The sequence below is a fragment of the Prinia subflava genome, chromosome 5 (genome assembly GCF_021018805.1).
Source record: "Prinia subflava isolate CZ2003 ecotype Zambia chromosome 5, Cam_Psub_1.2, whole genome shotgun sequence".
NCBI lineage: Eukaryota > Metazoa > Chordata > Aves > Passeriformes > Cisticolidae > Prinia > Prinia subflava.
Genome location: NC_086251.1, coordinates 59,878,721 through 59,891,635, shown reverse-complemented (window position 1 = coordinate 59,891,635; position 12,915 = coordinate 59,878,721). Strand labels below are relative to the sequence as shown.

The 12,915-nt window shown below is 47.2% G+C and overlaps 1 protein-coding gene across 2 annotated transcripts in view; it reads left to right on the top strand.

Annotated features, from left to right (window-relative positions):
• The first annotated feature begins 488 nt into the window (after positions 1-488).
• The window catches only part of TMEM260 (transmembrane protein 260), a 34,163-nt gene continuing 21,736 nt past the window's right edge, over positions 489-12,915 (top strand). For both annotated transcript variants that reach the window (XR_010080662.1, XM_063399620.1), the window contains exons 1-3: positions 489-660; positions 5,414-5,445; positions 6,426-6,574. Coding sequence is in view for 1 of the 2 variants with exons in the window: in XM_063399620.1 (XP_063255690.1) it covers positions 531-660; positions 5,414-5,445; positions 6,426-6,574 (311 nt within the window). In the remaining variant the exon portion in view is untranslated. The remainder of the gene's footprint in view (positions 661-5,413; positions 5,446-6,425; positions 6,575-12,915) is intronic.

Genomic DNA, 12,915 nt, shown 5'->3' with positions numbered 1-12,915 from the left:
AATCTTTATTATTTGTGTGTGGGCACACTGGGGCTGTGGTGGAAGGGCTGCAGCTTACACCCAGCACTGTTCGAGAAGGGGTTTGATGTGTCTGAGAGGGGACAGAGGGCGTTCATCCTTAAAAAACCTCGTCCTAAAGGGACGATCCCGGGAGCAAGGGAGAGAAGGGAGAGGCAGGACATTCCCTCTTCCCCCTCCGTCTTTCCGAGGTGGTTTCGCCCCGTCGTCCCCCCCCCCCCGCCTGCGTTGGTCCCGCCCGGCCGCCCGGCCGCACTCACCCTCTGCCACGCCCCCTCCGGCTGTACCAACTGTCCTCAGCGGGGGAGGAGAGAGAGTGAGGCCGCGCTGAACGGCCTCACAGGGTTCCTGGCTCTCTCTGTTCTCCATCTGAGAGTTGAAATAAGAGAAGCCCCGGAAGGCGCTTTGGGGAGAGCGAGACAGTGAGCGGCACAGGGCCGCTCCCCCCGCGAGGCGGTGGATGGCACAGCCCGCCCGCCCCGCGCGGCCGAACCCGGAAGGTGGCGGCGCACATGGGCGCGGGGGCCGGCCCCGGCCCCGGCCCCGGGATCGGGGCGGGAGGAGCCGCCGCGGCGCTGGGCGCTGCCGTGGCTGCTCTCTACACGGCCACGCTGCCGCCCGCGCTGCCCGGCGGCGATGCGGGTAACGTACCGGGTCACCGCAGCGGCAGGGTGGGAGCCTCGGCCCGAGGCGGCTGCGGCAGCGCGGTCAGCCTGGGGCGGGGGGCGTGGGGGGCGGGCCCGCAGAGCCTGGAGCATTCCTGTCACCCCGTGGGGTTGCTGTCACCCCACAGGAACTCGTGTATCTGTGTCACCCCTGCAGGGCTGGTGTCACCCCACAGGGTTCTCATCCCAGAGAGCTGCTCACTCCACAGGGACTGGTGCACTGTTGTCACCCCGTGGGGTTGCTGTCGTCCCATAGGGATGCTCATCCTGTAGAGGCTCTGGTGCATGGTCTCACCCTATAGCGTTGTTCACTCCAGAGGGGCTGGTGCATTGCTGTCACCCCGTTAGGCTGGCTGTCATCCCATAGGAATGCTCCTCCTGAACGGGCTGGTACCTCATTGTCACCCCATTGTTTGCTGTTATCATACAAGGACTGGGGCATTGGTGTCACTCCTGGGGTTGCTGTCACCCCATAAGGATGCCCACCCCATAGGGACGGGTGCATTGCTGTCACCCCATAAGGATGCCCACCCCATAGGGACGGGTGCATTGCTGTCACCCCATAAGGGTGCCCACCCCATAGGGACGGGTGCATTGCTGTCACCCCATAAGGATGCCCACCCCATAGGGACGGGTGCATTGCTGTCACCCCATAAGGATGCCCACACCATAGGGACGGGTGCATTGCTGTCACTCCATGGCTGCTCCCATTAGTCACTTTTGGGGTGCTCCCCTCATTTGGGTTGGTGTGTTTAAAGCTCCCCACAGCAGCACTGCCCCACAGGTGGGTGCAGCAGGGCCACCCTGCACTGGGGTTTGCACCCCTCGGGGCTGGGGCAGTTCCCAGTGGGGCCAGCACAGCAAGGTCCCCCTGGGGCTGGTGCCCTCGGGACACCCCATAATGGTTTGTCTGTATTTGAGCCTTTCAGCAAAGGATTTAGCCAGGGGCCCTGGGGACAGCTGGTGGCTTTAGGAGACAGATGTGCCATCCTGCCAGATGTGCTGGGACTGTCGCTTTCCCGGGCTTGTGCAGCAGGGAAATCCTTGGATGTGCCTGTCTGGAAGTGCAGCTTCCTGACAGTGTCACACTCTGAATTTTTGTGTTTGGCACTGCTGATCCCACAGGTGGGACAGAGTTCTCCCGTTGGTCCTGCTGTGGTTTCACTGATTTAACCTGTTGTTGCTTAAAAAAATACTTTGGTTTTGAATGTGTGGTTTGGAGGGCTTGGTTTTTCTTGGGAATATATTGATATTTTTTGTCTCATGGAACAATTGTCCAGGATACTTTCTTTCTCTGTCACCTCAGAACAGTGTTCAGTGGCTCTGCTTAACACTGTGGCTCCTGGTCATCAGTGGTTTCAAATCCAAGCAGTGCATGAAATTCCTTCTAAATAAATGGCATTTTAATGGATTTGTGTGTTTTATAGGCTCAGGATGTGTGGAGAGAGGTGCTGGCCAGGCTGGCCATGTGCATCCTGATGGCTTTTACTGCTGCTCCCAAGTTACTAAAAGGCCTGGGTGTGCTCCTTCTGAGTGTATCAATTAATATGTGGTGTGGTGATTGATATATTTACAGTTGTTACCATTTTGTTTTTAATTATAATTTTTTTCCTTTTTTTGTGTCTCTGGAAAGCACCTTGTGCTCTGAGCTGTTGGTGCTGCAGTAAGCCTCAGGAACCTGTTTTTTAATTCTGCTTGAGCCTGGATTCTCCCTCTGGGATGCAAATAACCATTAGCAGCCCTTGCAGAGAGGGATGCAGGTTCTTCTGATGATGTGGTGGATGGATGCTGGGATTGGTTTTTTTGTTGGATGTGAATTATCCCAGTAGACAGAGCAAGCAACCAAACAACACGTGGGTTCCCTCCACTTTCCACAGGTTATTGTGGTGTTAGAGGAAATCTCTCAGGACAGTGTCCCCAGACCAGCCCTGTGACCTCATTCCTTGTCTCTCCTTATTTATTTTTTTTTTAAATTTTCTTCTAAATTTGCCGCCTGGCTTCCATGTGTTCACTGGGACTGAGCAGACATGGGCTCATCCCTGCTGTCCCCTGGTGCCTGGCCCAGCCAGCATTGTGTCCCATCACAGTGTCAAGACTTTTTTGGGCATTATTCCCCTGGTTTCTCATGGCTTGAGTGTGGAATGCCTCAGCTGGGGTCCCTGGGATGTCTGTGCATGGCCCTGCTAGAGGTGTTTTAATTTGCCTGTGTCTGAAGCTCAAACTTGTGCCACCAAAAGCACTGAGGCTACTTGTGTGGGTAAAGAGCTGCTTAAGGATTTGCTGTATCTGCTTCCAGGCAGGGAGCCTCGTATTCTATTTTATTTTTTAAGCTATTTGTATTTTTAATTGTTCCCAAAGTTTGCAGCAATCCGAAAATGTCAAAGGCAGTCGGTATTTCCACTGGCAGCTTGCTCGTGTTGCTTGGTGTTAGAATAAAGAAATGAATGAGAGAATAGTAGGGGGAGAAGGAATTATAATTCAGAAACCTCCACAGATGTTAAAACAGCTTAAAAAGGGATCAAATAAAGTTAAAAAAAAAAAAAGCCAACAAAATGTTCGCTGTGATGTTTCAAGCATCAGCTCCCAGATTTGCTGGGAATAAAGCAGAGTTCAGGCAGCATCAGGCCTGTTGCTTGGACACCTTTATGTGGGAGTCAGGCTGGGCAGTCAGAAACCTGTTTACTTCAGGAATCATGGAATATTCTGAATTGAAAGAGACCCAGAAGAATCATCCAGTCCAACTCTTGGCCCTGTGGAGCTGGAGGGAATAAACTCTTCAGTCTGAGCCAGTGCCTCAAGATGCCACAGGTCATTCTGTCTCACAAGAAAGACATTGAAACCCACTTTGTGTGTGCTGTAGTTCTTCTTCTGTATGTTTTGTTATTTAATATTAGTGCTCCTCACTCCTCCACCCCATGGAGGCTGTAAGGGATGCTCAGGTGTGTGAGTGGGAGATCCAGAATTAACCTTATCCGAAGTAGTGGGTGTTATGTACTTATTTTGATTTTCCCACTGGAATTCAACAGGCCTGCAGCCTCTGAGCTTATTTTTTGCAGGTCTCCTTGCTTTTTTTCCCCTTACTTCTTACAAAAGTTGTGCTGTTATCTTTCAAAGCTTGGCAGTTGGCTTCCACCAGTGGTTTATTTATATTATTTTTGCAACTCTCTGGTTGATTTGTGGCTGTATTTCTTGGGGGTTATTCTTGCCCTTGATATAAATGTCACAGCAATGTGAATGAACTTAAACTTTTGCTCTTTGGTGCATCCCTGAAGGACTTTAGTGGAGGTGAATCCATACCTGCCCTGGGAGCAGCATCCCTGGGATGTGGTGGGTGATGGGCATCACCAGCTGCTGCCCACTGGGGAACCCCCACAATGCCAAATTTAGGGTTTCCTTTATTATCATCATCCTTTGCTGTGTGCAGGAGGATTGATCCCTTCCCAGCCTCACCGTGCCCTGGAAATGTTGGAGCTGCACATTATTGAGATGGATGGTTTTCCCATTGCATCCACTTTTTGGGGGCTGTTTTGCAGCAGGGTGAAGTTTTCCTGAAATAAGAATAGCCAGTGTTTGCAAGTGCTGGAAACCCCATGTCTGAGAGATTTTGGAGCAGGAAGTGGCCACAGCTCTAATTCTGTAAAACTGCCACCAGCAGAAATGGTTGACTTGCATCTTTCTTTGTTTTAAAATGCAGCATTTACTGTGGTGTCAGAATTTAAAGGTGCCATTTGTACAACCCCCCCTCTTTGCACAGTGTGATGAGGACATGATCGTAAGAAATTTAAAAATATTGTTAACTTAGCATTTAAAGCCACCAGTGCCCTTCATTTGGGTCTTTCCCTTCTGAAAATGCTGCCGTGACCTTGGTCCCTGTAAAATTAGCAGGACCAGTAAAATTCGATTATGAAATTTGAGAGAAAGAAGGAAAACCAGCCGTAATTTTAAATTTTGTTTGTCGCTGAATGTGTTGTGCCTATTGAATACATTCAGTGTATGTTGTTCAGGAGTGTTTGCTGCAAAATGCTGCAGCATCAAGTGCTCTAAAAATGTCAACTATTTTGCTAAATTGGGTCTTTTTGTGGCAGGTATTTGTCCTGGCATAAAATACAAACAAAATGCAAAATCTAAATGTTGTTTCTAATGGGAGCTGGGTGCAGCATCCACTGACAGGTAAAAGAGTTACTTGTGAAGCAGAATTGCTTTAGCATCAAGGGAGAGTAGCATTCCCGAATAAATGGATGCAGATTTACACCATCAGTGATTATATTTTTCCTCTTTAAAATGTGTAAAGCTCTGTTTTTGTGCTGGTTTCTATTTGTTGTTTTTTTTTTTTTTTATGAGAAACAACTTGGTTGTTGAACAGACAATGCAGCTTAAGCGTTGCAAACTGTAGTGCTTGAAAATTATTGAGTCAGATGGTTTTAAATTAAAAATACACACACACAAACGTCTGCATTTTGAGTCTCAGGCCATTCTTTGCCCGAGCCTACCTATATTTTCACTTATCTGTTCATAAAAGTCTCGCGAAAACATACAAAAGATATTTTGTGCAGTGACATCAGAGGGAGAAAATATTCTTAGAAAATTTCATGCTGTTAAATCTCCACAGATTTACAGTTTTATCCAGTCAAATTAATGCAAAACCCCAATGCAAGCATTTGGATTTTGAAAACTTTGGAGGAGTGTCATTTCCTAATAGTAATTATTGGTTTTACATTATTTTTTCACAGGGGAGCTGATCACAGCCGCATATGAGCTTGGAGTAAGTATTAGTTTTATTGTTTAATCAATGCTCTCATTAACAGTTTTAGGAATTAAGGAAGTTTAATTAAGCATGGAGTAAAGTAGATTAATTTATTTTCAAACCACAGTTTTTACTAACTTATAAGTACAGCACGCGACAATTTACTTCAAGTTTTAAATCCAATTAAACTAAATTATAAAGCAAAGGCTTTACTGTATATACAGTAGCTGGCTTATTATCAACCCAAATTTTGTATAAGCTGGGGAGAATAAAATAAATCGGGTTAACAATTTTAATAAGTTTTATTATTTAATAAACTTTATTATGGTGCATGATCCCTTTAGGCAAGACCTTAGGACTGTCAGCGCGGTGGTAATCCGATAGCAGTGTGGTCTTTCAACTTGCTAACCAATAAAACAGTTGAGAAGCTGCCTTTAAAAAAAAAAAAATAGAAGAAAAAACCCCCCAAAAACAACAGCCTTTTGAACGACCCTAATATACTGTGAACCCAAACAAGGAGCTCTTTAAGGCACTCTAATGAAACGTGGCACCTCCTTTTCCTCGCCGCCTCGTTATTATGGGCGAGGCGTGGAGCCGGATCCACTGAGGAAAAAATCTTTGTGGGGCTGGGATGGGCACCGAGGGCTGGGATGGGCACCGAGGGCTGGGATGGGCACCGAGGGCTGGGATGGGCACCGAGGGCTGGGATGGGCACCGAGGGCTGGGATGGGCACCGAGGGCTGGGATGGGCACCGAGGGCTGGGATGGGCACCGAGGGCTGGGATGGGCACCGAGGGTTGGGATGGGCACTGAGGGGTGGGATGGGTATCGAGGATAGGGATTGGTATCGAGGTTTGGGATGGGCACCAAGGGTTGGGATGGATATGAGGGTTGGGATGGGCACCGAGGGTGGCTCAGGGAGCGGAGCTGCTCGGGGCTGCCCGGCTCCCATTCCCAGCCTCTCCCCCCTTCCCAACCCCGTGTCGCTCTGTCCGTAGGTCGCCCACCCTCCCGGCTACCCCCTGTTCACGCTGCTGGCCAAAGCAGCCACGGCGCTGCCCGGCGGCTCCCCCGCCTTCCGAGTCAATCTCCTCTGCGGCTTGGTGGGAGCAGCTGCTGCCTCTTTGCTTTTTTGCACGGTTTTCAGGTAAAGTCCTCGGGGGTGCTTTTTCCTTGGCTTCGTGGGGCTTCCCCGGCGGCTCGGGACGTTCCCGAAGGCTCCCTCTGCTCCCTGCTGGCCTTCGGACCGGCGTTTCCCCCCTGCTTCCCTAATTAGTTCCTCTGATTAACCTAACAGCAACTTAATCTGAATTTGACCTTCTTTCCCGCACAAAAGCCTCCCTCTCTTTTTATTTTGTTCCCCCCCTCTTTTCTTTTCTGTTAAATAATAATAATAGCAATAATAAAAAGTGCGCCCTTTCCCTTGCCCAGCCGTGACAGGTTGTTCGGGCTCATTATCACAAATCACCGCTCGGTTTAACTAACCAGAACTAATGAAGTTTGTCGTTCTCGAAAGATGCAGATGGTCTGTTTAAATTAACAGGATGAGCTTCACCTATCGGGAAACCGTGAACTTGGTTTAATTGCAGCTCCCGGCGGAGGTGGACGGGCAGTTGCCTGCCCGTGGTGCCCAAGGAGCAGGGAGAGCATCCCTGCTTTTCCCTGGAGCAGCTCCGGGCTGCGGAGGGAATGCCCGGAGCCTCCTCTCCGCACCTCTAACCTTGGGAGGACAGGGAACAATCGGGATGCTCACGTGGTTGTGGGGTTTTTGTTAACCCTGCTCGTCTTTGATGTGCGAGTTCTGGCTGCTCTTAACCTCAGCCTGACCCATATTTGAGAGGATTACGGCAACCCGTATAAACAATTTCTGATGTTCTTTTGCAGGGAAAATAGGGCACGTTTTGAGGCTGCGAGTGGTATCGGGGCGCTTTGGGATGAGACGGGGCGCTTCCCGACCGGGATTATTTTGACAAAAGCCCTTTTCTCCCACCCCTTTCCAGAGCCACCCCTCAGGAAGTGAAAGCATCCTAGAAATAAAAGCAGGAATAAATGGGGAGGTGGTGGGGGAAAGATTCTGCACAGCCTGAGAGCCCTGAGCTTGCTTAAACTTTGTTCCACAGGGTCCGTCTTCCTCTGCTGAAGAGGAGTTGCGTTTTTGCACATCACCTTGTACGTAGCAGCATCTCCAAAGCACACCTACTGGAATTGCTTGAGTAGTTCCTAAATATTTCTGTAGGCATTTAAAGTGATTGCTTTCACTAGTGGGTAATACATGTAATTAAGTTGGCGTTATTTAATTTAATATCCCTCATTTCACAGCCTATTTGGGAAGCTGGAAGTGGCGCTGCCCTCCCGAGCACAGCGCCCGGCGCGGCATCAGAGCACAACTCCATTCTGTTAAAAACTCCTGCAAGGAGTTGCTGCAGGTTTTCTGTATTTGGTTCTGATTTCTTTTTTAATGATTTTTAATGGGTTATTCCCATCATTGCAGTTATTTGGAAAATCTTCCCCAGTTTTTAGTTTGAACCGTAGTGTGACAGTTCCTTGGGTGCCCGCTTTGTGCTTTGGAAATGATGCAATCCTTTAGAGAAATAAGGATACAGGAGAGAAATGACGGGCTAAATTTGAGAATTATTTTGGGAATCTCTTTAGCACTTCTGAAGGTTTAGGTGTTTTGTTGTTTAATTGGATTTGGAAGACGGCGCTTCTGTCAAATTTAGAATTTGCATGGAGGAACGGAAAACGTGGAAGCGAGAGATGATAAAAACTATTAAGACTTACAGAAATTATTTGATAGATACTGGCAGGAACAATTATTCAGCCTAGCAGTGATTGATTTTTATTTTTTTTTTAATAATTGTGAGGTCAGTTTTATTTCCAAATTACAGTATTATTTTTTCCTTTCAAGCACCTTAAAACTGATTTATTTTTTGGGACATTCATTTGGCTAAAAAAAGAAGAAAAAATATTGCTTTTTAATTTACTTTTAAAAGGAAAAAGATTAGAAAGTGTCCAGTGACAAATCTGCTTGAAGCTGTATCTGTCTGAGGGTGATGTGGTGCGTTTTAAACCGGGCTTGTCCTTCCTCACAAAGGGACTAAAGGGGTATCTGTCAAATCCCCCCTTATTTTTGTGTTTAAATAAGAATATCCGATGGGGTGACCCTTACGAGGTACCAGTGCCCAAACCAGCACCTGCCCCTCTTTCTGCGTGAAACGTGGATGTTAATATGAAAATATGTAGATGTTAGGAGTACAAATAATTGATGAAGTACACATCCTTCGGGAGCAACACGGTTCAAGTGGCAAATCTGCCTGCTCAAACAATAGCCACCCTCCAGCGGGGAGGAAGCCATCTCTATGGAAATGGGGCTGACGCTGCCCTATTGATCGAGTGAAGAAGACATTATACAATGTCAGTTGGGTTGTTACAATTTCATTTGTCGTCTGACCTGAACTTAACCTCTAAAACCTTTCTTTTCTCCCCGCCAGCCGGGCAGGGTTGCTGTTTACCCTCGCACGGGGTTTTGCCGTGCCTCTCTCCCTCCCATACAGCGAATCTCTCCCTTTTATTTTATTTTATTTTTTTTTTAATTAACTTCCCCATTGATTCTTCCTGTTTGAGTCGTTTCCCGGAGTTTATTCCTCGGCGGGTCGGGACGGTTTTATTGCTTAAGGAGAAGAGTGGCGGTTCCCTCTGTGGTGTTTGGGATGTTGTGGCACGTGCGGGATTAGGGTGGAATTTATTCCTTGAGCAGATTTCTCCTCTGCCAGGTGACGGCTGGCGGGATGCTCCGCGCAGGCAGCGCTGGGGTCGAGAGGAAGCCGCCGCCGCATCACGTCTGTTTGTTCATTTTATTGTGCTACAATATATAATATTACTCATTTAATTACATTGTGTTATTTTAAGCCTGGATTGTTCTTCTCGAAGCAAAATTGCGTCGCAGCACATTGATGCAGAAAGGCTTTTTGTCAGTAATCCAGACCGTCGCTGAACGAGCCCTTCGCTCCTTTGAGTTACTTCTCAAGTGTGGATTTTTTTCTCCCCCCCCTCTGCACAGTCTTAACAAATTGCTTGTAATTATCGTAAAATGCCATTTACAAAGAGTTTTCTCGGACTGCTTGTAACTGAAGCAAATAATTCATCTTTGCTTTGAAGGAGGGGGGAGCTGCTTTATGTTTTTAGGACTCAGCGAGTGCGTCTATAGGATTGTTTCTTTAAACAACTATTTATTTGTTTTACTGTGGGAGGAAAAGCATAGCAAGTTTACAAAGTAAACCAATTATCTTCTTATAATATGATTGCCAAAGTGTCGTTTTCTGCACAGGGATGCATTCTTTGCGTTCTCTGCTGCAAAGTGAAAGAGGAAGCTTTCCCCTGCTCTAAGTGCATTTTTTTTTCAGTTATACCTTTCATAGTTTGGCTGTTTTGGGGTTTCTAAATACACAAAGCTGTGTTATTGCAGAGGCAGTAGCAGAGTAGATGGTGTCATTGCCCAGGTATTTGTAGGAAGTTTTTGCCAGCTTTTTTCTGGCTGAGTTGGACACAGGGTTTTGAAAAGGGGGAAGATGTTGCATTAAATTAAGCAGTTCACGTCTCTTTGGTTTACTGTTCTAGGTATCATACTAACTTTTGGATTAATATATTATACACATATATATTTTTATATCTATTATATATTTTTTATATTTGTATTTCCTGCCCACTAAACCTTCCAGGCAACAAACTGTGAGTGTGTATAAAACCCAGAGCCAACTCTTTGCCCACTACCAACAAAAAGGAGAATTAGGGATGTTGGATAACGAAACCATCAAAACGATTCCATCATTTTGAAATCATTGTGATGTTTTGGAAGTGGCACTTGACCCTCTTGATGGCACTGAGCTTTCTGGCTCCCAGGGTGTCTGTCGTGGAGCTCCCTGTGGGAAGGTCCCTGAGGAGCACCGGGAGGATCAGTGACCTTCATGGCCATCCCAGAGGGACCTCATGGCTGATGCTCCCTTAAAACCAGTGCTGGGAAAAGTTTGCTGCTCTTGATGGGTGAGGAAATGCTCCATGTCCCTGGGGTACACGGGTTTGCCAGAACAGGACTCATCCCTGAACAGTTTGACCCCTTTTTTTTGTGGACATGGCTTGGGGAAGATGGAGGGATGAGAGAGGAGTGAATGCCTGCTCAACCAGAGTGGGAAATTAGAAAATTGGCCTTTGGGGAAGGAGGAATCTCCTTTCAGGGCGTGTTTGGATTTTTCCAGATTACAGATTATCGTAGATTATCTCTCTTGTAGCACAGCAGGAATGTCTTGGGCATTTGGAAAGCAGCTGTGCTTGGTGAGAAGTAGTTACAAAGTTTTAGGAGGGAGAGAAGAAAGGGATGTACTCAGGTACTAATTTGCCTTTAGAAAATCTACCGTGATCTCAGGCTAATTGATCACATATCTGGTTTTATTTCTTTTCCCACTTGTCCCCAGAACAAACTGGCACCGAGTTCAGTCTGTTTGAAGACGCTGCCAAATCTGTTCATTTGCATTTGGCTCTAAAGTAGGCGCACGAGGCTGCAGAAACTCTGCTTCATTTTGAAAAGGGTGGGGGGGAGGGGAAGAAAAAGCAGGGCAAAAAAACTCTTTTTTTTTTTTTTTTTTTTAAAGACTGAAGAGTCTTTTCTGACAGCTAGTCAGAGTTAGAATTAGTTCAAGGAAATGTTAATAATGCACTGCCTGGCTTAATCCCTTTGATATCACCAGGTATCCTCCTGTTCATGGGTTAATTGCTTTAAAAGCGGAGGCAATATTCTGAGCGGTGGGCCGCTTCACCTTTTCACAGCTGTTACCATTGAGTGACAACTAAATCCCATGTGTAAGATGAGGAAGAGCTCAATCTCCAATTGGGAGAAAATTTATGTAAACCGCAATCCCTTCAGAATGTGCGGAAGTCACAGACTTTCTTGATTTACTCTGCTTTTCCCAGAAAGCTCCATTGTTCCCTTCCCTAAGTCCCATCAACCCTTTGTAGCAGAATATCACAGCGGCGGCAGATAGCTTGAAATATATAAATGCTATCATAGCTCTGATTAATAGCGGCGCTTATGAGTCAAGTCTGATAACGGAGCAGCTCTCCACTCAATTTCAGATACCGCTAATGGAATCTGTCTCCTGCAATTGTAATGTGAGAAGGGCTAATTTGCCATGGAGCTTGGAGCTGTCACCAGCCGGGGATTGGGGGGTCAGATGGGAGCTGCCAGGTTTTTGCCCTGCAGCTTGTATCTCTCGCTTTGAATAGCGCAGCCCCCTGCCTGCCAGGGAGCTGATAGGCCGCCGGGGGGTTTATGCCACTCGTACAATAGCGAAGGGCTGCATGGGCTGACTTGGTGATTGTGAAGCCAGCTCATTTTTATTTTATTTTATATTTTATTCTATTCCTCCCCCCCACAACTCCTTCCTTCCCCCCCCCACCCGCTCCCCTCTCCTTTTTATTTCTTTCTTTTTTTTTTTTTTTTTCTTTTTTTTTTTTCTGCGGCTGCATAATTTCTAATAAGGGGTTTTAACAAATGTCAGATTAGGAAAAGTTTCTGCAATTACCCAAAAAAGAAGAAAAAAAAAAGCCAACTTATAAAACATTTAAATAGCTCAAGTCGGCTCCTACTGCGGGTTGGGGTTTTTTGGCTGCAGGAAGCAGGCGCTGGTTATTACAGGAGCCCAGGATAAAGGTGTATCTATTTTCCAAGGATTGTGAATCAAATAATGGCTCGAACTAATACACCCTTTGCACTTGCAAAGACACCAGGAGAGAAGTTCTCATTTGTAATGGCTGGAAGCACAGTTTGTACAACTCAAGAGTGAGCGTGGGGTGATATTTCTTAAAGCAGCACAGCCCTGTGTGCATTTTATGGATCTGTCATGAGCTGTTCCACTCGTTGAGCTGCTCTGGAATAGCTTGGCATGGAGATGTTGAATTTAAATTCCAAACTTTCTTGGCTTCAGCAGGCTGGCTCTGTTCCAGTGGTGATGGACATCCTGGAGCATGCAAGGTGTGAGGCTGGGGTGTCTCATTCCTCACTCCCCTGACGAGTTGTCACGGGGGGCTCTTCCCATCCCTGGTGTCCAGACCCAACGTGGACCCAGGGAGGTCCCTGCTGCCATCCCAGAGCAGTTTGATCCTCCCAGCAAGAGGATCCAAGGTGACCTGGCCCCAGGACACAAAGGATGGGGTGGAAGATGCCTCTTACACGTGCTGATGACCTTCACAGGTCCACATTTCCAAAGGGATGGGCAGAGCCAATATCCTCCAGAGGTGGTGTCCTCACTGGACACCTCCAGCCCAGGAGGAGGAGAGGGTGCAAGGACCAGCTCCCCTTTGCCAAAATCCTCAGTGGCACAGCACTCCTTAACCACCCTGGACCATCCCCTCTCCAAGCTGTGGCGTTTCACAATAAAATAACTACAAGAAACAGAAGTCAAGAAGTGGTGGCAATCCCTGGCTGGGTGTGAGGAA